Below are 25,590 nucleotides of genomic sequence, written 5' to 3'. Positions count from 1 at the left end.
TCTTTCTACTTTTATCATTTTTAATATTGCTCAGGACTTATTTGCCCCAGGCATTCTTTATGCTCTCATTATATGGGACATAGGTTATTTTCAGTGAGCAAGGGAATGTTTTTTTTTTCTTTTTTCTTTTTTGCTGAGAGTTATCTTTCCATCAAATGTATATGCAAGTTCCAAACTTCACCTCCTTTGCAAGATTCAAGGCAGCCTGGGGCAGCAAGTTTTGAGGGAGAAGGGTGGTACTACCACTGACAAGTGAATCATTCTCAGACCAGTCACATCACAACTCAGAACCACAGTTTCCTCATCTAGAAAATAAAAGCAGTGAATCAAATGGACACAAAGATCCCTTTCAATTCCCCAAAGACTATATCCTAGGAACAGAATTCTCTAGCTTCTCAGAATGTCACATCCTGTTCCCAAGGGCATACTAATTATTGGCAGCTAAATTCTTGTTCTTGGTTTATACCAACTTTAACGGTATTGCAAAAAGAAAAAAAGAAAAAAGGATGAAAATGAAAACTAATTACTTAGAGTTTGTCAGGCAGCATGCAAGTGAAAAACAAGAGGAAATGTTCTTTTATAGAACCAGTGTGATGATGGCTGCCATTCTTGTTTTAATCATTTGTTGCTTCTACAATCATTAGTTCTCTTTTGCCTAAAGAGCACAGAAAATGTTAACTCTTTCTACTTTTATCATTTTTAATACTGCGCAGGACTTATTTGCTTTAGATCTGGAACTCTATAGGTACAGTGGTGTAAATATGACCGGGTTTCGGCTGCTTAATGTTGACAATCCTCACGTGTCATCCATCATTGAGAAGTGGTCCATGGAGAGACTGCAGGCCCCACCCAGACCTGGGACTGGCCTTTTGGATGGCATGATGACAGTAAGTAGTTTTAAAATAAAATCATTTGAGATGATGTTTGACTTCCTTAGAGGTTAGGTTAAGAATCTCATATGCTTGGGCTTCCCTGGTGGTGCAGTGGTTGAGAGTCCACCTGCCGATGCATGGGACACGGGTTCATGCCCCAGTCCGGGAAGATCCCACATGCCGCGGAGCGGCTGTGCCCGTGAGCCATGACCGCTGAGCCTGCGCGTCCGGAGCCTGTGCTCCGCAACGGGAGAGGCCACAACAGTGAGAGGCCGCGTACCGAAAAAAAAAAAAAAAAAAAGAATCTCATATGCTTTTCATAGTGAGAGGAAAAGTGTTATAACCTGTGCCTTGACTTGTATGAGAAGAGGAGGAAACATTTTATGTACAGTAAGTTCCCTACATATGAACGAGTTCCCTTCCAAGAGCACGTTCGTAAGTCCAATTTGTTCGTAAGTCCAAGAAAGTTTGCCTTGGTACCCAGCTAACACAATAGGCTATATAATACTGTACTATAATAGATTTATAATACTTTTCACAGAAATAATACATAGCAAACAAACAAACACAAAAAATAAAGGAAACATTTTTAATCTTACAGTACAGTACCTTGAAAAGTACAGTAGTACAGTCCAACAGCTGGCATACAGAGGCTGGCATCGAGTGAACAGGCAAGAAGAGTTACTGACTGGAGATGGGAGAGGAGGTGGGAGATGGTAGAGCTGACAGATCATCAGCAATAGGAGACGGAGGGAAAACTGCAATTTCACTCACGCCTGAAGTTGATGAAACACACATTTGAATCTTTGAAAGTTCACAACTTGAAGGTTCATATATAGGGACAACTATTTTGAAAGCCTGTGCATGGCTACTATCAAAAACTGCTATTTTCAGCTTCCTGAGAGTAATGGCCTCAGATAAAAAAGTTAACAGGAGTAGCCACCACTATCAGCCAAATGGAGACAAAGCATAAACAAAAGCAAGGGTAAGTGGGGAGAGGGTTGCCCCTGGGAAAGTGACCTTGGGAAGGAGGGAGGGAAAGAGAGGAGCAAGCTGCCTATAAAGGTTCTGCAGAACCAGCTTGCCTTCCTCACTTCTGCTACATCTCAGCAAGCAGAAGTGCATGTGGAAAAATTTGGATTTCCATAGAGTTGGTGTGTTCACATTCTTCCCGTCCTGGGTACATGGAGGTACACCTCTGCAGACACTGACAGTGCTTTATACCAGCCATATGTCGCTCTCGAAGCAGATGCCAAGCCTGCCTCCTAAGGAGAGACAGGTACTCTGCTGAACAGATAAATTGCAAACTGCCTCGTCAGAGAGCTTCTCACTAACATCATTTGTCTCTTGTTGTCAAATGCACTTCTCTAATGAAGCTCCCTGTGTGATGGAAGAAAATTGCAGGAAAAAAAAATAAAAAAGATTTCTGTGCCGGAACAGTGTCATCCAAAGGAAAAGATATTGGGAATGTGGGCAGGTAATAGCATTTTAAATTGACATAGTATTTCATTCTCTGTTCCCATCATCAGGAGAAACACTATTGCTTTTAAGATGCAATTTACTGGTAACTGAAAGGTATCATCGCACATAGAAATAAACTTGAGATTTCTCTTCTTTTTCTACCTTCTTTAAATGAGGTACAAATGACAAAAAAGAATAAATGAATAAATGAAGTGGTTCTGGAGGATCCCATGTTCAAGGTCTCTGTTTTTTTAAACCTGAAATAACTCAAAATACACAAAGAGATCTGAAAGATAATGATAGAAAGCATTTTGGTACAAATGAGTCTTAAGATGATTTGAAACATTGCTTTGAATAAGAGTAAGTAGAGAATACCCAGGGAAATAGTAGACTTCTGAAAAGGAAGAAGAAAAGCTAAAGAAAGAGAGAGAAAAGGAGGGAGAGGGAGCGAGTGAGCGAGAGAGAAAGAGGTGCTAATTTTGGGGGGGTTTCCTGCTGGATTTATAATTCCATTGTGTTCAAATATGATTCAAAATCTTCTGCCCATACCCCAACCCCACCTCCCAAACAAGATCTCTATCACAGGATGAGGTTTTTACCTATGCTTGGTATGTATGTCTAAAAGAGTTATAGTTTGGAGCTATATTAACACAGATTGTGGATTCGCGACAAACATCAAATATTCATCACAAGTATGGCTTAATGTAGCAAAGGAGTGCCTGTTCCCTTCAGTTATACTGAGCTGACACAACAGTTTGTACATATTGACTGAGATGAGGCAAACCACTGAATGAGGGAGATAGAGCCATTCCATTCTCACCCAATCAGGCCCAGCGGTCCTGTGGACACGAAGCATGGCAGAGCCAAGTTCCCAGTGGATGAGAGATCCCATTCGGTCTAGAGTTTCTCATTGTCTTTTCATCTAACCAGAGGGGTCTCTGTTATTATTGCTGTTATTGTTATTATAATAAACTATAAAAAGGAAATGGGGATTTATTAGGACAGAAGACGGTGGCTCACCAGGTTGCTCTAAAATTGGGTACAGTAGCTATATTAGGGCATGACATTATTAGTCGAAAACAGTGGTAGCACTCAGCTGCCCACTAGTAGTCGGATCCCATCGTCATTTCAAGATAGAGCCTTGAAATTGATCCTGTGAAGCATAGTGTTGATCTTTATTTATCCAAAGAGTCCATTTTGCAGTTCACTGTTTCCTTTTGGCTTCTAGTAGAGGCGGCTAATTTGGGGATATAGAAACAGAGTCACAGAAAGGTTAAAGGACAAGTATAAGGGCATCCAACGGACTGATCATTGAGTCATGAGAGCACACCTCAAGTCCCCAAGCCCGGGCCCAGCGCTAACAGGTCTTTGTTCTCAAATTGCCTCTGTACTCAAACTCTTTCTTCTCTACCTTAAAATTAAAAAGCCCTTTGGTTTCAATTCCACTGGGCCTATATATCTCAGGTCCAGCATTCCATTCATTTTTGCACCTCCAGGATTTGCTGCTTCCATCGCCTAGAACCTTCCCTTCTTCAGGTTTGCTCAAATGCTACCTCAACGGAGAGGCCTTCTATGAACCTGCTACCTAATATAGTAGTCCCCTTCCTGTTATTCCCCCTCCCCTAACCTGCTTTACCTTTCTCTGTAGCCCTTATGACAATACGTCATATTTATATTTGTTCGTTGCCATCCCCTATAACAACATAAACTCCATGAAGCTGGAGATTTTGTTTCTTCGTGTTCTGCTCTATTCCCAGCACTAGGAAAGGGCTGGCACAGAGCAGATCTTCAATAAATATGTATTTAATACAGGAATTAACGTGCTAAATAAATATGAATTGAGGTCTACTAAGACTCAAGATATTAAATGAAAAATATTCATGTAGGCTAGAAATAATACTGCAAAAGTTCAAAGAGAGCTTCTATAAATAAGAAATGGACATGATTAGTAAATAGATTATTCTAAAGTAATAATATTATTTGAAAAATTAGCCATAGAGTAACCATTATTAATATTTAAGTAATACCCTACTATAATGGAATTTCTTTCTCCTAAATCACACGCATTATCCCACCATTCTTCAAAGTGAATTTCCCTGTAGCCCTTTATAGTCATATTTTTCTGTGTGCCGCATACATACACAGATGCACATATGAATATATAATATAGGAATTTTTCTAACTTATGTATTTTTACTTTCCACCTGCTTATCTATTTTCCTCTTCAAAGTTTTAACTATTAAGAATTTCTTAGAACGTCATACACTAAAAATATCCTCAAAGAATAGTATTATGTCAAAACACATCCAAATCTGAAAATAAGAAGAAGTAGGCCATGTCTAAGCCCAAAAATTTTGACTTCAGATTTAAGAAACATAAATTTAATTAGAGAAAAAATATTGACTTTAAAAGACAGGGTTACGGGCTTCCCTGGTGGCTCAGTGGTTGAGAGTCCGCCTGCCGATACAGGGGACAAGGGTTCGTGCCCCAGTCTGGGAAGATCCCACATGCAGCGGAGCGGCTGGGCCCGTGAGCCATGGCCGTTGAGCCTGCGCGTCCGGAGCCTGTACTCCGCAACGGGAGAGGCCACGACAGTGAGAGGCCCACGTACCGCAAAAAAACAAAAACCAAAAACAGGGTTAAAATTGAGTTAAGAAAACTGTTACCGAGTCAATAGAGTTCAAAAATAGTGAAACTCATTATTTGAAAACATCTTGAGATATTAAAAAAAGTGTTTTATCAACCAAAATGTTAATTAACTTTCTTGAAGTTTAGAGTGATTTTGTAAAATCTACTTCATTCCTTTTCTCTATGTTTAAATTTCTCTCAGCATTTGGGCTAATTTGATCTATTGGCTTTTGAGGATAGACTAGAGTAATTGAGTGGCCCATTCTCAGATGGAGTCTTCTCTGATTTTGAACCTAAAATTGTGTATGATTCAATACTGCAGTCATGGGAACAGCAAAACATCGATGTCATCTGCCTTCCCAGTTCTTCAAATGCACTCACGATGAGTAGTTAAGTCAGTACCCTTATCTTACATCTAAGTCTTTCCTATAATGATCCACAGAGAAGACCACTTTGAGTGTCCAACTTTAGTGTCCACTCTGAGTGTCCACTGTTACCCTTGTGATGAAAGACAATAGGCAGTGAGATTCAGTAGAAAAAGCAAGATCTTTCCAGATAAGGAAAACCTAGTTTTTAGTCTTTGCTATATCCCTGAATAATTAAATAACCTAAATTATTTAGTCTTTCTGAACCTCCTAGCTCATCTGTAAATCTCTATAATAATACTTTACAGTGTTACTTTACAAATTAAATCAGATAACATATATAAAGCCTTTAGGACATAGAATTGAATTTACTTGATGATACCTGCTGTTCTGCCAATTTGTAGTCAATCAAAGAAGAACAAAAGACATTCTGAAATACAGAGGCAGAATTATTATTCTGTCTTATTGAAGCCAGAATCCATTTATTTACAAGAGACACATTCCTCAGTTTGCACATATAGCCCAAGGTGGCTTATTCCCTGGGACATGTGTGACCTTGTATGACCAGTAGCATCACTCAGGCCTGTTTTCCAACTCCACATATAGTTCTCTTTCCCCTATTCCTGTCTTTCTCAAAAGCTGGCAAATACTCATTGAGGCTCACAATATGCCAACTTCTGGGCCAGTCCTCACTGGACATGTCAGAACTGCAGTCCTAATTACTGAATTTCTAGACTGTGAGTACATGGTGATATCTTTGCTACCTTCTACAACGTGTTTCTAAACCCCAGCTCTCTCTTGAGTTGCTCTCCCCTACTTCCTGCGTGCTCACCACCTCTCCTAGCACTTTCATTCCCTCAGAAGCATCCACCCCCACCAGATTTTGCTCCCTAGCAGGGTTCATGTAGGCAAAACACTAGTCCTCCCACCCTTATCAGAATCCTCATCAGTTCAAGAGGCATGTCTCAGAAAAGAGGGAAACCAGCTAATTCATACTAAGAGGCAAATTTCTGTTAGCTCTATGCTGTGGGTGAGATATTTGCATTGTAATAGAGGAAAATGTTAACACCATGAAAGAAAGGAAATTCAGGAAATGAGGGGGATGAGGTATTATTTTAAAGTATTTCCCTCCTAGAGAACTGACTTGTCTATCCATATCAGGTTAGTGAGAACGTTTCTAAATTTGGAAAGAAAATGGGAAATCTATACTTTTTGCTCATTTGCTTTCCAAAGACTAGGTCTCCCTATCTCCTCTAGCTTTCTCCAACAACAGTTACATACCAGGCAGGCAGAAAAACGTGAAGACTCCATAGGGCTAGATCATGTTTTTAGTCCTCATCCCTAAAGTGACGTAGCATCTCATCGTTTTGTATTGGGGTCTCCAAGGCCACATTCAGATTTGATGATTTGCTAGGACTCACAGAAATCAGAAAAGATGTTATACTCACAGTTACAGTTTATTACAGTAAAAGGATACAAATTAAAATCAGCAAAGGAAAAAGTCACAAAGGACCAAGTCCAGAAGAAACCATGCATGAGCTTCTAGTGGTCCTCTCCCACGACAGTTGCATTGACAGTGCTTTATTCTCACAGCAAAGATGTGTGACAAGATTATGAAGTGTTGCCAACAGGGAAGCTCATCTGAGGCTTGGTGTCCAGGGATTTTATGTGGGGGGAGGGGGTCAGTCACATAGGCATAGAGCACCTACACAGCTGACTTTAGTTGGTCTCCAGCCACTCCAGAGGTCAAACTGATATGGCATGGTCCAGAGCCCCAAGTGAACAAAAACAGGCATTCACCATAAATCACACCATTAGCATAAACTATTTGCATTACCCAAGACCCCAGGGATACAACGATACTCTGATCAGGCAGGATATTTTAAGGAGGTAATCTCCCAGAAGCCAGTCAAAGGCCAATCCTTTCTTCAGAATGTGCAGAGATTGAACATCCTGAGCCCTCTGAGTTAATCCTTTATTGCACATCATTGTAATAACCAAAACATTATGCCTTGGCAAGAAGCTCACTTTCAATATGCCTGTTTCATGATACACGTTGTTGCAAAAAGATTCTCTTACAGGCGTTGAGCACTGTGGTCTCTTCCAGGCTTTAGATGCAAATAAAATGTGAACACAAACATATTTGAAACACAAGCCAGTTTTTTTTTTTTTTACATTTACCTAAAATGACTTGAGAGTTGCTGTTTGGTAAGCAGGCCTCCAGCATAAAACTGAAAAGAGGAGGAAATTCAGTGGTAGTTCATTTGTGCTATAAAATACTTAAATATCTCCTCAATTTAAGAAAACACTTTATGACAAGGGGAAGCATAGTTTAAGAATAAATGGGTTTTTTTTCCTTGAATTTGGAAAGCACTGGTCAGGCCTATAGTTTTGAAACTTGTTATTACCTGGCCCAGTGTAGAGACAACCTTGACAAAGAAAGTCAAAATCGTAGTCTCTACGTTAAGTTTATGAAAAAGTTAAGATCATTGGAATTCCTCTCCTCACACTTCTCTATCAAATCAATCAGCCAGTTATTGAATATATATACAAAAGTGTTTCAAAAAGGCATATTGCACTGCTAAAAAGGTCCAGGTCCCCATAGCATAGTGGTTAAGGGTATGAGCTCTGAAATCTAAACTTTCATCCTGAGATGGAATCTTCATTCCTTGCTTTACTGGCTACATAACTTTAGGCAAGTTATTAAAGTTGTTTCCTATATCTCCAAGCCTCAATTTCTCTGTCTGTAAAATGGGGACAATACCTACATCAAAGGTTTAACTTCAGTAATTAAAGGAGACAACTTGTAAAATGCTTATAGTGCCTGGCATGTAGTTAATCATCAATGGATATTGACCACTGTTGACTTATTATTATAATCATTAAATCATCAGACAAATAGTTGGTTTAGAAGCAGTTCAGCTTGTGGTTGAGAGCATAAACTCTAACACCAACTTCCTGCATTTGAATCTTGGCTTTCCCACCACTAGTTTGGGGGCAACATTTAACCTTGTCAATTCTTCATCCATAAAGGAGTAGAAGTCATGGTGAAGATTAAATGTTTTCAAAATATTTGAAATAGCACCTGACATATGAGTGCTCAATAAATGCCAGCTACTATGATAGATTACATTTTTAACGGTCTCATTCTGTCGATAGATTAGCCTTAGACTAGTCACTTAATTTCCCTTTCTGATCTATAAAATGGATTATATCAGTCTTGAACTGACATGACCAGAATATTTTTAAGCTTTAACAATTATCACCATCACAACTTCTATATATCACTCATATTAAGTATGAGTGAAGCAATTAATCTTAGAAATACATCATAAAACCTTGGGATTATACAGTTTTCACAAAAGTGTATTTTATTTTAAGCATGAAATAATATTAATTCCTTCAGCAAACATTTATTAAACAACTTTTATGTGCCAAGAACTGTGCTAGCCACTAAAAAATGAAGTTGAGCACTTTTATCAAGAAAGAGATGTAAAAACAGTAACTATAAGTATAGTATATGGAAAATGCAGTGATAGAGATTGCACAGGATAATAAGTATTCAAAGTAGAGATATTCTCTGGACTCAAAGATTAATAGAATGCAAGATGTAGTTCCCCTTATTTTCTCTTTCTACCTCCATCAAGACATGTTCAATAAATTATGAATAAATATATGTTGAATAACTCAACTGATTTTGGAAAACTGCATGATAGTCTTCATTATAAGACCTAGATTCTTGGTTTAACTACCCAATTACTGGCTATATGTATGACCTTACACAAATCAATATACTGTCTGGAGGTCAATTTCCTACATAATAAATAGTTTAATCCATCTATTCTGCTTATTTTGTGGGGTTGTTGAGAATTTCAAATGAGCTAATATATTTGAAGTTGCTATGAAAATCCTCAAGTAAAATATGAAGGTATTATAAGATTTTATCCTTAAAGAAAACCACAGGGCAGTATATTTTATAAAATGCTGAGAGCATTATGTGAAATTTTGCAAATGAGAGAAATTTCATGAGGAGTTGAAGAATATGTCCAGCTCCCCAAAGGAATGACTACTTATAATCTCTATCAGGAAAGTAAGTGCTAACAAGAGTACATATTTTCTGAGGAAGTTCCACATGTCTGTTCTTCAGAAGGTCTCTTCAAATCTGCCGTTGAATTTCACTCTATGACTACAACCTTCTTGACTCTGGTAAATGGAAGTGTCCTAACATGAGTATCCTTATCTGAAAATCACATGTTAATTTTACTCACAACACTTTCTTTCTACCAAATATAAACAAGTAAATAGACTGATAGATAGGTAAATACTGAGAAACAGAATCCAATATTGAACCTCTAACTCAATGTAGTTGATCTTAACACTGGGCTTACCATAAGACACTCCAAAAATATTTGTTCCCTGAGTCAAGTCTTTTGTGGCTGATCAAAATTCCGTTTCTTTTTTTCTTTTTAAGAACTTAAAACAAAGCAAAGCCATAACTACAATTTTTTCTGGCATTTGAGATATTATTTTAGAGAAAAATAAGTATTGGAGAATGACAGGTGTTCAGCTGGAGAATAAATGGCTGCTGAGTTCAGAAAAATAGAAGATAAGGAAGCAGGCAGAGTGATTACGCAGGTAAAGGAAGCTAAGCAAAGGTGGAATTGAAGATGTGGTGTGTGTCTTCCTCCACAGACTGAAGCGGCTCTGATGTATGATGCTGTGTACATTGTGGCCATTGCCTCCCACCGGGCTTCCCAGCTGACTGTCAGCTCCCTGCAGTGCCATCGACACAAGCCATGGCGCCTTGGACCCAGATTTATGAACCTGATCAAAGAGGCAAGTGATGCTTGTTCACAGTTAAGTTCTTCCTTTGGCTTAGTGCTTCTGGACTTGTCCAAGTGTTGAGGTCCTTCCCATTTGGCTCTGTTGGCATTATGTCTATAAGAGATGAGAAGGCATCATCAACCAGTCTGCTGGGAATTCACTGTTAAAAGTTTGTCTAGAAGAACTGTCAAGAACTTTCCAGGGTGATGTTGAGAAGCTTTAAAAAGCTACCAGATCATAACGTTCACCATCCTTCATTTCAACTATAACCCCAGCTGCTGTTGGCCCTCCACACATGTTCAAAATAGCTCGCAGGTGCTTATTCTATGGCCTGTTGAGTCAAGGGGTAGGTTGGTCCATCTCTGAAGAGTACCAGAGATAATTCCCATGTTGTCAGCCTCTAGTGCCTCTAGTCCCAGTGGTTTCCTAAGTCTTGGTTTCTACAGGACTGAACAGAAGGACCTCTTTGTTCTAACGATATACTGATTATTTCTCCATTTGTCAGCTAACTGGAAAAGTCTGGTACCTTTCAAAACCTACCACATGTACTAAAGGATTTTCAAGAGTACAGTGTTTGGGAAAGAAAAGAATTCTCACTGCTATTTCAGGGCAATAGCCCTGAAATCTTAGGCACCCATTCCTTTCCTCTAAGGCTACTTGACATCCCTTCACCAGACCCTGTTCTAAGATCCTGAGATGCCTTATAGACATGTATTCTTGGATTATCTTTGACCCCAACACACATTTCAGAGTGTGACTGGACTTGACAAGATGAAATAAGGTACTTGCGGGCAGCCGGGCCTGACTGAGGATACACCATACGCTGTGATGCTGTTCTAATGCTTTCTCTATGGGATGCAGAGATTTACCTCTCAAGTGAAGAGTATCTTTATTCCTTTCTGTACTGGAGTAGGATGGAGTGAGACAAAGCCATAAAAGAGAGTGTCAGGGAACATAGTGCAAGAGAAGAATGCCCAACCAAGAGCAAGGGAGAAATCTAAAGAAAGATACTTACTTAGGTCTTTATCTCTGCTAGTCTCTTCAGCACCTACAGACCCCTCTTCAGGTTCTTCAATCTACTTCCTCATTGAAGGCTGGCTCTGATCCATAAGGGTCAGGACCAGAGAGACAGGCAGTATGAAGGTTAATACTACCCAGGCTCCAAACCAAGGTTATTTACAAGGCTGGGACTGAAGTATGGCTAAAAGCAAAGAAGTGCCTTGGGCACACAATTTAAGGAGGCACTTATTCTCAAGCTTGAACCCTGCATTTCCAAGAGACTGAGAGAGAGTGCTTCCTTAAATTATGTGCCCTGGGTCCCTCTCTTACCTCATCCTATTCCTGGCATGGTTATTTGGGTTTAAATTCCAGCTCCACCAACACTTATGAGCAATGTAACCTGGATAAGTTACTTAAACTCCTTGTGTCTCAGTTTTCTCACCTGTAAAATAGGAATAAAATCTTCTATCTCACAGCATTATTGTGAGGATAAAGAGTAAAGTTAATACTTGTGAAGAGCAGTGCGGCAACATAGTAAGAATCTGAAACATTAGCTATTCTCTTACCATTGGAATGGACCACTCATAACAGCTCTTGTTCAGTTCTACTGAGGATGATGCCAGGAATTTAAAACTGGCAACAGAAACAACAACAGAGAAATCACAAATAGGCATAAAATGACCCGTTCGGACAACTACATACATCTGACATACTGTGCCTAATAGGAAAACATCACACAGCCTCTCCTCTCCCTGCAGCGATCATAGTTATGTCCTGAATCACCATCCTGATCACCTTGATCTTTAACAAGAAAACAGCTGGATTCCTTTTATCTCATACCAGTGCAAGGAGAGGCATGAGACAACATGAAATCTTGGGATCAAACACTCTGGAACACCCTAAGCACCTTTTTTCTTGTACTTAAGTTGCATAAGAAGGTGAAATTACCAAGTGATCTTTAGATACGTTTAAAGAAATAATGAGCTCTAAGATGAGGGACCACATTGAAAGCATTTGACATTCAGTTACTCCAAAGAACAAATTCCCCATTCTCAGGCTCCACAGCTGGGGGTAGAAGGGGAGATGCATTAGAAACCTTGTGTTCATCTTTTCTTTTGTCTCCTGAGTCACGATGCCTTATACTGCCTTTGGCAGGGTGTAGGCATCTGCAGAGAAAATGGGAAAACTGGTTAACCAGGAGTAATGCCCCAGCCTGTTGAAAGACTGGCACTGAGGGAATTCTGAGACAAACTAAAACATGCAGAAGTGAGAAAATGCAGATATTTCTTTCAGTGAGTACCTAATACAACAAAACTTTGAAGCTACCAGGTTTTATTAGGAAACATGAAATAAAGCACTTGGTCCTAAAACTTCCCCTGGTCCTTTCTTTTAGTAACTATCGTTTTCTAAATGATTTCCAAAACTATAATCAGAAATAATGTAAATAAACAAGTCAGCAGATTGAATTTATGGAGTGAAGATCAAATTCGTCACAGGAGGTAAGATTGAATTTACGGGGTGAAGATCAAATTCGTCACAGGAGGTAAACTTCCTGAGCAGAGAGGTATTTGTGTGTGCACTAACCCCTGATGATTCCACACATCATTTAGAATCAGTAAGCCTTTCAGACAGATCTCTCAGGCTACCTACTTTTCAGTGTTTTTAGGCTGACCAGAAAGAGAGAAAGACTTAAAGAATATTTCAAACATGATAGGGTGTGTTATAGTGTTATCTCTCTGGGCATTTGCTAAGCAAATACATATTAAGAAATTATAAATTCCCATTCAACAAGAATTACTGGGACTCCATTATATAAGTAATATTAACTTGGTGCTCTAGGGGATATTTCCCCAAAATTACAAGATGTGGTTTCTACTGTCTACTAATATAAATTCTATGCAGTGGAGGAATAGCAGGCTTCATCTGAAGATTTCATTTGAACCCACACTCTTCAGCAGGATATGCAAGGCCCCTAGTGATCTGGTTCCTGACCTCCTGTGCCATCTCTCTCATCTCCTGCCTCAATCCCAGCACTTGCTGAACCTATTGTGGCTCCCTGAACTTGTCATATGCTCCTTCCAAATTCTCTTGCCTCTGATTGAAGTCCTTTATGACCCAATTCAAGCACTAGCCCCCATCTGCTGGCCCTGACTCACAAATTCAGGCTCCTCTCCTTTATTACATCTGTTGTTAGACCATGGTATTTGATTGCATGTCTGTCTCCAAGCTGTGCTTTTCTAGTCTCGATTCCCTAGTCCTTGCACAATGCTGAAGGTAGAATGAGCACCCGATAAATAGATGCCAAACAAGTAGATGAATGGATAAGTGAATGAGTGAACAGCAAAGGAACTGAAGACCATATACAATCTATGAGCAAGTATTATAGCTCAAACTCCCCGTATATGAATATCATACTCAGACACAATTCAATAAGGCAGAAACAAGGGCCTGGGCTAGACTCGTCTACTGGGGTCCTAGGTTCTAGTGGGAGAGTAAGGCAGGGGTCCTAGGAATAGACCAGCTTATTTAACTGTGAACTGAGAGTGTAGACCCTGAGATTTAATCAGTTTGCTCTCTGTGTAAACCTAGTCATTTAGCCTCTTTTTTTTTCTCAGTTCCCTCTTCTATAAATTGGGGATAAAATACCTACTTCACATGTCTGTAAGGATTATATTTAATATATGTACAGCCTAGCAAAACGTCTGGCTTACAGAGATTGCTCAAGAAAGGGTAGCTACCATTAAATGGAAGGTCCTTGTTAAAATGTATCTCATATAAGGTGGTGGTCAGGAAGAAATGAGGCAACACGTATAAAACTTTAAGTGTACTGCCTAGCATATGTAAGCAGTGCATTCTTGCTGTTGTTATTTGACAGCATCACTGTTATTATTGAGCCTAAGATGAAGTAGCAGTGCTTATAAAAAGAAGGACAGGACCTGGCAGTGGAAAATCAGTCATTCAATGGAGACAGTCATGCAGCATACAAGCGGCCAAATGCAGTGATGCCAGGGATGCCAGCTTTCAATCATCAAACACACACGACTGTTCAGGAGGGACCCAAAGACATTAGGTAACAATCAGCCATGCTGAGGTAATAGAAAACCCTGGCAAACCACATCTCAGGTCAGTCCGGGAAATGATAGCTGAATGTGGGGTGAAGAAGCTGAAACACTTCTTGTTTGTAGCCAGAGTTACCCTGGACCCAGAGTAAGTTCAAGCTGGCCGTGGGGAAATCAGTGGGAATAGCTGGTAAAGGAGCAAAAAGCACATCAGAGCATCTGGGAGGAAGAGAGTCTGAAATCACAGGTGTTGGGAAGAGCAGTAAACGGTGGGTACAGCAAAATGAATCAGATTTTAGGTTAAATCAGGGGTTCTTAACTATTTTCTGTGTTACAGACCCTATATTAAAACTGATTTAAACCATGTACCTGTTATTCCCACAAAAAGATTTGTTTGCAATCTCAGGGGCCTTACAAACATGCTGGTCTCCTTGAAACTCATGTTATACACACACAATGGAATATTACTCAGCCACATAAGAGAATGAAATAATGCCATTTGCAACAACTTGGATGTATCTAGAGGTTATCATACTAAGTAAGTCAGAAAGAGAAAAACAAATACTGTATGATATCACTTATATGTAGAATCTAAATAAACATATAAACATATCTATGAAACAGAACAAATAAACATATCTATGAAACAGAAACAGACTGACAAATACAGAGAACAGACTTGTGGTTGCCAAGGGCGAGAAGAATGGGAGAGTGAAGGATCGGAAGTTTGGGATTAGCAGATGTAAACTATTACATATGGGATGGATAAGCAACAAGGTCCTACTGTATAGCAACAGGGAACTATATTCAATATCCTGTGATAAACCATAATGGAAAAGAATATGAAAAATATATGAAATATATATATGTATAACTGAATCAATTTGCTGTACAACAGAAATTAACACAACATTGTAAGTCAACTATACGTCAATGAAATGAAAAAAAAAAGTGTCTGAACTGAGTATTTAAGGCAGAATTTGGTTAAAATCATGTTCCAGTTTGGTGACCAGCAAAAATATAAATGAAACATAAGGAGTTCTGATGGGCTCAGATGGAGTGGTCCCACGTGGAAGTGGCGAGAAATGAGTTTACATAAATATGGAAAGACAATTGGTTTCCACCTGAGAAATTCTGCTGAGAATTTCTAATTTTATTGATGATTTATAAAGAAGTCACTGTTCTTCAGGCAGAAACAAAATGATATTTTAGACAGTTTATATTCGTAGCTATGTGTAAGTTTGATTGAAACAGAAAAACCCACAATGATTATTGAGGAATTGTGGACATCTTTGTTCAGAAGTAATCATCACTCATAAAGAGCTAAAAGGGAAAAAAATGTTCAAGAGAAATAAACAAATGTTTCTTGAATTAGCCTTAATTTCTCTCCAAAATTTAGACCAAAATGAACTTAGGTCTAAATTCATTCATTTTCTTCCCTGTTGGAAAAATCCATCTGGATGTCCTGCTGCCACCCACATATCAACACATTCCCAAATAGAACCCATCAGTTTTATCTATTAAAATTATTATCACTACTGTAGGCCCAATGTCAATGAATGATGATGTAACCAGTATATCAAACAAACACAACTAATGGGACAACAAACAGTTTATTTTGTTCCTACTGCCCATTTAAAATTATTTAGTGAAAATTGCATAGAGACTATGATTTTTTGTTTACTAAGGTAATGGCAGTCCTAGAGGTTCTTTAAGTTGAACTTCAACTTATGAATTAGACTATGTAGTCTAAGACATTAATCAAAAGTGCAACTTGATATAACATCATATTTCTCCTCTCCCTGAGCTCTGCTGGAAGACTCTAGGGAAATGGAGGGATGGTGGGCTCTCCTCTTTCTCCTTTCCTTGCTGACTTCCTCACCACACCCTTAACTGCTGGACCTCCTACCAGGCTCAAAAAGTGTTAGGACAACGGTCCCCAACCTTTTTGGCACCAGGGACCGGTTTGGAAGACAATTTTTCCACGGATGGTGGAGGAGGGTGATGGTTCAGGCAGTAATGCCAGTGATGGGGAGCGGCAGATGAAGCCTCGATCACTCACCCTCCGCTAACCTCCTGCTGTGTGGCCCGGTTCCTAACAGGCCACAGACCTGTCTGCGGCCTGGGAGTTAAGGACCCCTGTGTTAGGACACTTCCTGTTTGGCTGGGCTGCTCAGTGTTCTCTAAGCTTAGCAGGAAATTCCTACATTAAGCGGGTGCCCCCGTAAGCCTGGTAGATTTTTAAAGCTTAGAGTTCCTATTGGGCAGGCTCTCCTGATGTTTCTTTGACTCAGACCAGTGGATCCCTGTTTCAGATGGAAGGGTATGGAGGTTCTCAGCCCCTTGAAATCCAGTAGTACACCTCTTGCTCTTTCTGCTGAAGTCTCCTCACCCTTCTAGACAGTCCTATTGACTATAACCCAAGCCTATCCCACCCAGGTACCATGGATACAAATCTGGTCCACAGGAAATACCTACTGATTCTAATTCAGGGAATACCTCTAATTGCAATGCAGCAGACTTCTGCTTGGCCCATCATTTCAACTGGTCAACTCTATATAGACTTCTTTTGTCACTTGGGAGTCACACCATAGTCCACCTCCACTTTCTCATGTTTGCATCAGCCATTGATCTTCTGCATCTCCAACTGTAGCCAACCTATTTCAGATTTCTCCAAATGGCTCCCTGGAAGCTCCATTCACCAAGAATGGAATTAGAAAACAGTATCCTAAAGGCAGAGGGGTGTGAACTCACAGAGAGGCAACAGCTCTGTCCAGAGAAATCTCTTCAGCAACCACCTCTACCACACATGTGACCCTTTGTATAAATCCTTGATCTAGAACAGTCTCTGAGGGGGCTTCCTCTGTACGTATGTATAGGAAACTTGGGAGTGTCTAACTACCTACTCTAGTATCCTGATACCCATCATCTGGGCACCTGACTTGACACATCACAGTAAGATAGGACATATCACTCAAACCAGACCTCTACAAGTTTGTCTAAATTTCTTCATCCAACTCAGCACACTCATTGCCTTAAGTCCCATCAGACTTTCTATCCTAAATATTTTTTAACAAACTTCCTTGCCCACTGTCCTCATCATTTCTTCCCTGGACCATTAAAATAGCCTCTAACTAGACCCCATATCTTGACTGTCAGCCCTTCTACAACTGTCGTCACCATATAAGCAAAGTGATGTACAAGAGTGCATAGTAGGTATTCTACCCTTTAGAAACACAAACTTGCTTATAGTTTCCTGCATTCACCATGCTTTTCTCATACAGTAAAGATAGGTGAGTTTCTCTTTTCTTGGCAAAACTGACCTCACAACACCACTTTTGTCATACTCCTTTCAGTCTGAAAAGCACTGCCTCCCATTTTTCATGTAGCTGACTCTCTCTCAGAGTTAATTCTCCTAGTCCAGTAAGCCTCTCTCTAACCTTTATTTGGGGATGGATTCTCCACTGGACTTCATAGCTCCTGTACATCTCTATGTTAGCATTTCACATGCTTCATTCAGACACTGTAAGATCTTTCCCTTGGACAAGGACAAAATCAATTTATCTTTGTGTCCTCACGTTGCTGTGCAGTACATGGCAGGCATTTAAAAGATGCTTGTTGAACTGAACCCAAGAAGCTAAAATCTAGCAAACTCTTATTAAATTTCACTGAGCTGATACTTTATTTTAAACCATGTAAATAGTTCCTAATTGATCTGCTCCAAAATAAATTTCCTACATAAGAGTGAAACATTATTTACAAATGCCAAAGTATATGGTATATCACTGAGAACTATGTAAAATATGGACAGCTTTCTGCCACTGTTTGGTTATGAAAATGTAATTTATTGATTTATTTTGATGGAATGAAGATTAGAAATTTGAATACATAAACAAAATATTCAAAGTCAAGCTTTTAAAAATCAAAGAGTAAAAGTTAAAATTCTCCACTGAGGCACCTATATTTGCTTTGGTATTTATTTGGACTTTTACTTAGTATGTCAGTATTGAGAGGATTTTGTGGGGTTTTTTAATGGGATCCAGGTGAAAAAAAGTCCCTAGAGAAACATAAGCTTTGCCATGATTTTATCCTGCTGTGGCTCCAGTAACACTTCCTGTTATGCATACAATTTGATTTTGATTGCCAGGACAGGCTGTCCCTTGGATTAATTAGATGACATTGGATCTGGCAGCAAACTCAGTCAAATTTCTACTCTTCAGAAAAATTTCCATTTATATTTTTCATTCCACACCTATTGAAAATTACCTGCATTCTGACTCCTAGCTTGCACTGTGTACATGAAACCCATTCATCCCAGCATTCTCTCATATTTAGGACATTTAGACCTAAAGGAAGAGAGAATTCTTCAGGTCCTTGCTTCAGTTCCCTGTACAACTCTGGACAAAGAAATGACATCCGTTCCTAAATGTTCGAAGTTTACAATTTTAACCAATTATATGCATTGTCTCATTTATAACTAAGGTGCTAAGATATCTGCCCCTGAAATATTCAGTCAGTGGCTAGGTGAAAAATCACCTGTCAGAAATGTTGAAAGGGGATGTCAGCATAAAATGGGAGGTCTGCCAAGTTCTCCTTAGTTTATATGATTCTAAATAACATTTTTATTTATGAGATAGCATTCAAAGACTCATGTCAGTTATCATCTTCCTTCCATTCATCTACTAATGTCCTGGCTCTGCAAGGTTGATTGAAGAATTTGCTTTCTATACTACAGTCTGTTATGTAGGTGTGTACATGTGAATATGTACACATGCACACATGTGTTTAATCTATTTAAATGAATGCCATTTTATAGATGCACATATATGTATATTGTGTGTATGCACATACATATATGTGCATGTATACATATCCACACACACATAGAGAGAGATATGGGGATGTGTGGGTGTGTACATTTTTGTATGGATATATATAAATTTTGTGTGTGTGTGCCTACATATATTGTGTGCATATATATTTCATTCATCAATTTTCTTTTCCAGTTAATCTTACTTAACTTTTGGAATATATCTAAGTTGATGCATCTTTATTATTTACCCAGTTCATTCATTTTTGTTGAAATCTAGTATTCCATCATTCATTCATTCAGCAAATATCTCCTAAATACTCAATATGTTGCAACCACTATTCTAGACACCAAGAATGCAATGGTAAGCAAAACAAAGCCCTTGCTCTCATGAAACTGATACTCTAGTGGGGGGATCAGACATATATAAAAGGCAATATTGTACTTCAGATAATGACAAGGATTATCAGAAAAGCAAAACTCAGGAGAGGTAAGCTGTGCAGGAGGAGTCCTTGAAGACAGAAATGGGCATTACTGTGTTATATAGGGTAGTTAGAAAATACTTCATAAAAAATGTGAAACTTGAGTAAAGTCCTAAAAGAAAAGAGGGAGCAGGACATGTAAATATTAAGAGAGTAAAGGATCCAAGCAGAAGGACAACTTATGTATTAAATATACTTCAGGGTACTTATCCATTTCCCCACGAATGGATATTTTGACTGTCTGCTTTTCTTTTACACATCCAAACAATGCTGTGATGAACATCTAAGTAATAGCCTGTATGCACAAATGCAAGATTTGCTCTAGAGCAGCACTGTCCAGTAGAAGTACTATGTGAGTCACATAGATTTTCTAGTAACTACATTAAAAACTTAAAATAAACAGGTGCAATTAATTTTAATAATGCATTTTATCTAACCCAATATATCTAAAATATTATTACTTCAACATGTAATCAATATAAAAATTGTGATTTTACTTTTTTCATAAGTCTTTTAAATTCAGTTTGCATTTCAAACTTATAGTCCTCAATTTATACTAGCCACATTTCAAGTCCTCAATAAACTTGGTGACTAAATAAATAAATGTTTAATAATACAATATCCCACCCAATCAGGCTAACTAGGGAAAGATGTGAATTCAACCCATGTGGAATCCACATTTTTGTCTTCATAGACAAAGAACATATTGATTAGCTATGATAAGTATATATCCAACAAAGACAAAATTTGATTAACGTGACCAAAGTAATATAAGTAATTCAAGACAGAATGATTTGATTTCCAGATTAAATTGATCACATAATCTAGATAATTAGACAAGTGCCTTATTCCCACCCACTTCACACCCCCTGGGTCTCAGATTTGTATTCCTGCCCATTTAGTTGATTTGCAAGTACAGAAGCTAATTCATTCTATTTTGGAAAACATGCCATCACACAAGCCAATGCCAAAGCAAACTAGTTTATGATAAAAGAAAAGGCAGGTGCACATTCTAAGATAAATCCTTAGGAAATAAAAAAAAAGTTTACCCAGAGTTCATGGCAAAGATATAAAGTCAGCAGATTTAAAGTTGGAAATCAAATATTGGCAAGAAAAACCACTATATTTTTAAATTATGCAGTGATCCATGTAAGCTGTTATTGCAAGATAATGAGTTATAAACAATACACATAATAGTTAAAATAATTATATATTGAACAGATGAGAATATGATAAATGCATCATTTCAGTTCCTGAAATAGCTGACATCCAAAGAAGTTATGTGGTCTAAAGATTATGTTTATCATTTCTTCCTTTGCTTAATGTTTATTTTCATTACCACTATTATGTATACTTCAGATTTTGTTTTAAATAGCTTTTCTGAGAACTGGCTTAAAATTGTGGGTGACTGGACAGAGATCACATTGCTTAGATAGAGAATGAATTTCAGATATTTGTCATTGTGTTATACTCCAGGGACCTGAGTAAGACAATAATTGTACAGTTAGTCCATCAGGGCTATGTTTATACCATGGATATAGAGTGGGCCTCCTTTAATTAAAAACAAATGAAATAACACCACAATGAATCACATTTATTAACTTTTCTATTCAGGAAACAGAGTCAGGTGCAGACAAATTTTTGAAACACATAAAATCTTTTCTCTGTTCTCTTTTCTCTGCACCATCTCCCCCAAGATAACTTTATCTCTTGATCTTACTCTTAGTAATTTCATGATAAAGTGTTAGCGAAATGAAGGTTTGCTAAATGAATGAATGACTGTATTAATTATGGAGTCAGTAAATGCTTAAAAGTGTCATTCCCTTCATGTCATTCCCTTCAGGCCAATTTCTAAACCTGAAAAGCCTTCAAAACTCAAAGAAAAATCTCCTTAGAATTGGATTGCTGTATAAGAGCTGATTTTGGCGGTGCAAGTAAACTAAATCTGACTGCCCCTCCAGTCCCACCACCATAGGCACCATGGCCTTGAGAGGGTCACATGATTTCACTTCTTTGACCTGCAGGTCGTACAGTCCGCTTGTCCAGATCTTTCTAGAAGAAGAAGAAAGGGGACAGGAGGATGGGGTGAGGCATGAAGATATGCTTCTCCTCATTGTAATCCTGTAGCTCCTCCTAGGTCTCACAGCCGGTAGGAAGAACATCCTAATTCCCAGTCTTGCTACATTCCCACTGCATTTCTCCTACTACTTGAAGTGTGTAACTTTTGGAAGTGTGTAACTTTTGGAAGTGTTACTTTATTCAACCACACTTTCTACATATATTTTGGATATCTATAAAATGCAGGTGTTGGACTTCAAAGATGAATAAACCATTTCCTGCCATCAAGGAATTAACAATCAATTGAAGAAGAGATAGTTAACACAAATAGTTAACATAATATACAATTATTATGTATAAATACCTAAGAAATACACAGTTGACAAAATACAAGTAGTTAACAGTTAACATAATACAAGACCTAATAAAGTATACTAGAGAAGTATCCTTCTACAAGAACAGAGACCATAACCATATTTTTCTCTGTTAAAAGATTTGCATCCCCTAACTCCAAATTTTTCATGATTCCAATTTGAACAGCAGCATATTTTAGAATAACCCCCCTAATGACTGTAACACTTCTGAAATGTGACTGGGTAGCCATTTCAATATGCAGCGTTTGTTTTCAAATACTGCATTGCTAATGGAACCCATTCTTCAGGTAATCAAGGCAAAAAGGGAGACTCCTTGCCAAAGGTTAACATTGAAAATGTGCTGAGTGATTCACTTAGTATAATTTATTGATTGTTTTTCAGAATTCCCAGACTAGAAATAGTGTGCTCAACAATGCATAAACAAATTGATGGTGCTAGACATTGATATCAATCAATAAAATTAAGAACAGGGTATATGAATCAATTAACGAAAACTAGAGAGAGGATTGTCAAACACTACCCTACTAATAAAAATCCTACTGGACTTACAAATAAAAAGAGAGGTAATGCTTTCCAGTTGTGTTCAGGTCTGCCGAGTACTGACACCTATAACTCAGTAATCAGTCTAAAGCAGCCATAGTTTAAAGCTAAGTTTCCAACAATAAAATTTAAATTCAGATTTTTTTTAACACAGATAACCAGTCAGCAGCACTATTTTCCTTTATTAGATTTGCGTGTTTGACTCAGCAAGTCAATTGCTTTTCATGACTTTGAAGCAGAATAACCCATTTAAAGAAAGAAAGATTAATAATGTGCATTGTTATATATGTATAACAACTCTCCATTTACTGTTTATCATAATGTGTTAAGGTGCTGTGTTTCTAATATATGTACACACACACACACACACACACACCAGTACACGTGAGTCTTGGAATTCAAGAAAGAGTCCAGTGTCAACTTAGTCCTATCATTCATGATCTATGTAACTTTGAATAAATTACATCAACACTTTGTCTCCATGAGTTCAAAATTCTATTAATATGCCTTTTAAATGTCCTAAAAAGTGGGAGATTGATCAACTACTTTTCCACCCAAATAGTTTCACCAACTCCCTGAGTACCTTCCTCTGTGCCTTATGTCAGACAACCCAGGAACATTGTACAGAGAGGAAAAACTCACAACCTGTGGGCAGCCCACTGGAATAAAGTCTACATAAACTTGGAGGTCAGATTTACCCTAGAGTATTTACCTGTTCAGTTATAAGAATTGACCTATTAACTCAGCTCACAATTTAGAGTATTAGAATATAAAGTTTCTCTTCTCTATTAACTAAGTGGTTTCAAGTGCTTGTCTTGTGGGGAATGAAAAGATCACTGTGGTCCCTGCCAGCGAGGTGGAGGAGGACAGCCTTGAATGTTTCACAAGAGCCTAGGACAGCGGCAAGGTGAGGATACCTTTGAGGATTGAAAGCCAATTGCACTGGGAGCCCTTTGTTCACCCAAATTGGATTAAATTGAAGTTATCAGGAGCAAAAATAAAAGAAAATAAAATCACAGACATGCAATAGGAAGGAAATATGAAGAAAGAAGAAGAGATCTTGCATCAGTGGTGACTCATAGGTGCCTCCAGATGAACCAGGGGTCTTTTTGGTGTCCACTGGTAGAGAATCCTCCTCACTTAACTGCCCACCCAAAGTGCAGGAGGGATGTAGGGCTAATCCTTCCAGGTACCAAAGGCTGACTGTTCTAAGAAATCTCATGCACTGCTCAGAAAAAGGAAACTAACGCCAAAGCCTACTGTTGGGTCAAGGTGCAGACCTTTTTCAGTTACTCCCAAGTCAAGTGTTAGAGAGTGTTCAGAAGCTTAACAGGGAAATAATAATTATTGGAAAAGAATAAATAGGAACATACATGGTTTAAATGGTTTATATCTATTTGCTCACTTGATCCTCACAACAGCCCTATGAGTGTTATTTTCATTTTACATAAGGAAACAAGAGACTTAGCAAGGTTGGATAATTGTCCAAAGGTTACAAGCTAGATCATAATCCATCCAGGTAGAACATGAGCAGGCCAACGGTCTCAATCTCTGTACTACACTGCCTCTGTAATCTAAGATTTCAGAATTTTGACATGGCTAGATAGAGCCTTAATCTCTACCCAGTGATATCCAACTAGCATTCCCTCAAAGCCTTGACTATACTTTATTCATATCTGTGCTTTTGTTTATTTTAAAATATATCTGATAATCCTGTGATATTCAAAGCATTCAGCAAAGTTCCTCAGAATCCTCTGTGGCACAGCTGTGCTTCTACCCCATGAGTGCCTGAAAAGGCACAGATGCCGATGGTCCAGAGCTTTGCTCTGCCCTGAATAATAAAATGATCAGGGGTTTTACTGCATCTGGTTCTCTTTGAACAGTGAGGATTCAGACTTCTTTGATGCAAAATATGACTGTGTCCATTACAATTCTTATTACTCTCATTTACACTTACAGAGTACTAAAAAAAAAAAATTGGAAAAGCTTAGACTGAAAATATAGTAACCCATAACTTCTCTGAAAGTTCAGTGATTCAGCAACTTCACCTCTCTGGCAGAATTACTTTATATTCCCTAACTGGCAGTATAGAATGATAGGATGTTCAATTCCCTCATACTGAAGTTGGGGAGATTGAGCTAGAGGGGTAGGCACAGCAGTCTCAGAGCACCAAAAACAGATCAGCAAGAACATTTTGGGTACTCATACACTGGTTATGTGTTCTTTCTTGGATACTATGCTAATACACTGGGTCATCTTCTCAGCTGAGTGCTGTCTTTGGAACCAGAAAGTATGGATCTGAATCCTCACACCCTCATCTCATAAGACAAGGCTAATGATTTTTACACAGTTGCAAGAATGAAAGGAAATAGCATTTGTGAAAGTATCTAGTACATTTGACAAGAGATGGAGAGAGTGTTTCCCAAAGATGAGATATTTTATAGCATTGTCTGTACGCTGATTGGAAAGACCCAGAGAGGGACAAGTTGCTAATGAAAGAGAGAGAAACTGCTGGAACAATGTCATTGTGTAGGTGAGGGGAGAGAGTCTGGTGCACACATGCATATGAACACGAACTGTTCATTTCTAGTAACAGGAGGGAAAGCAGAGAATACAAGCATAGATGCTGGGACATAGCGGTGAAACTTAGTGCTTCTGCTTCCTCAGTAAGACAGAGAGCAAGATCATCACTGAGACTGAGGATGAACAGTTAGGATTTCTTACAGCAATGAAAGAAGTGGATGTCAGCCACATTACCTATATTTGAGAATTCTTCCAGAGTAGAACCATTTAATAAAATAACAAATACTAATATGTGCCTTTTACCAAGATTGCTCTGAAACGTTTATTTTATAATCAGTACTGAGAAAGATGTATCAATACTAAGGACTAGGAATTGTGACAAGAACTGTATCCATAAACAGGTGAGACCCAGTCCCTGACTTCAAGAAAAGCAGATTCCAATATAAAGATAGACATGAAAACAAATATATGCCTTAGTCTGGACTGAGTTATAGGTTAGAGGCATCTTTAAGGTGCAGAGGGGGTCACAGGGCAATAGTGTTCTTCCATCTGAGTGGCTTTAAAAGCTTTCTCAGAGGAAATGAAGGTAGGCCTC

The 25,590-nt window shown here is 38.5% G+C and overlaps 1 protein-coding gene across 12 annotated transcripts in view; it reads left to right on the top strand.

The window, feature by feature from the left end:
• GRIK1 (glutamate ionotropic receptor kainate type subunit 1) overlaps positions 1-25,590 on the top strand; it is a gene marked incomplete at both ends in the record, with an annotated part of 423,407 nt that overhangs the window by 295,311 nt on the left and 102,506 nt on the right. For all 12 annotated transcript variants that reach the window (XM_082654750.1, XM_082654760.1, XM_082654756.1 and 9 more), the window contains 2 exons: positions 714-887; positions 10,019-10,162. In XM_082654750.1, coding sequence (XP_082510876.1) covers positions 714-887; positions 10,019-10,162 — 318 coding nt within the window. The remainder of the gene's footprint in view (positions 1-713; positions 888-10,018; positions 10,163-25,590) is intronic.

Source organism: Grampus griseus (genome assembly GCF_964374135.1).
Source record: "Grampus griseus genome assembly, chromosome: 5".
Lineage (NCBI taxonomy): Eukaryota > Metazoa > Chordata > Mammalia > Artiodactyla > Delphinidae > Grampus > Grampus griseus.
This window is presented reverse-complemented; position numbering and strand designations above follow the sequence as displayed.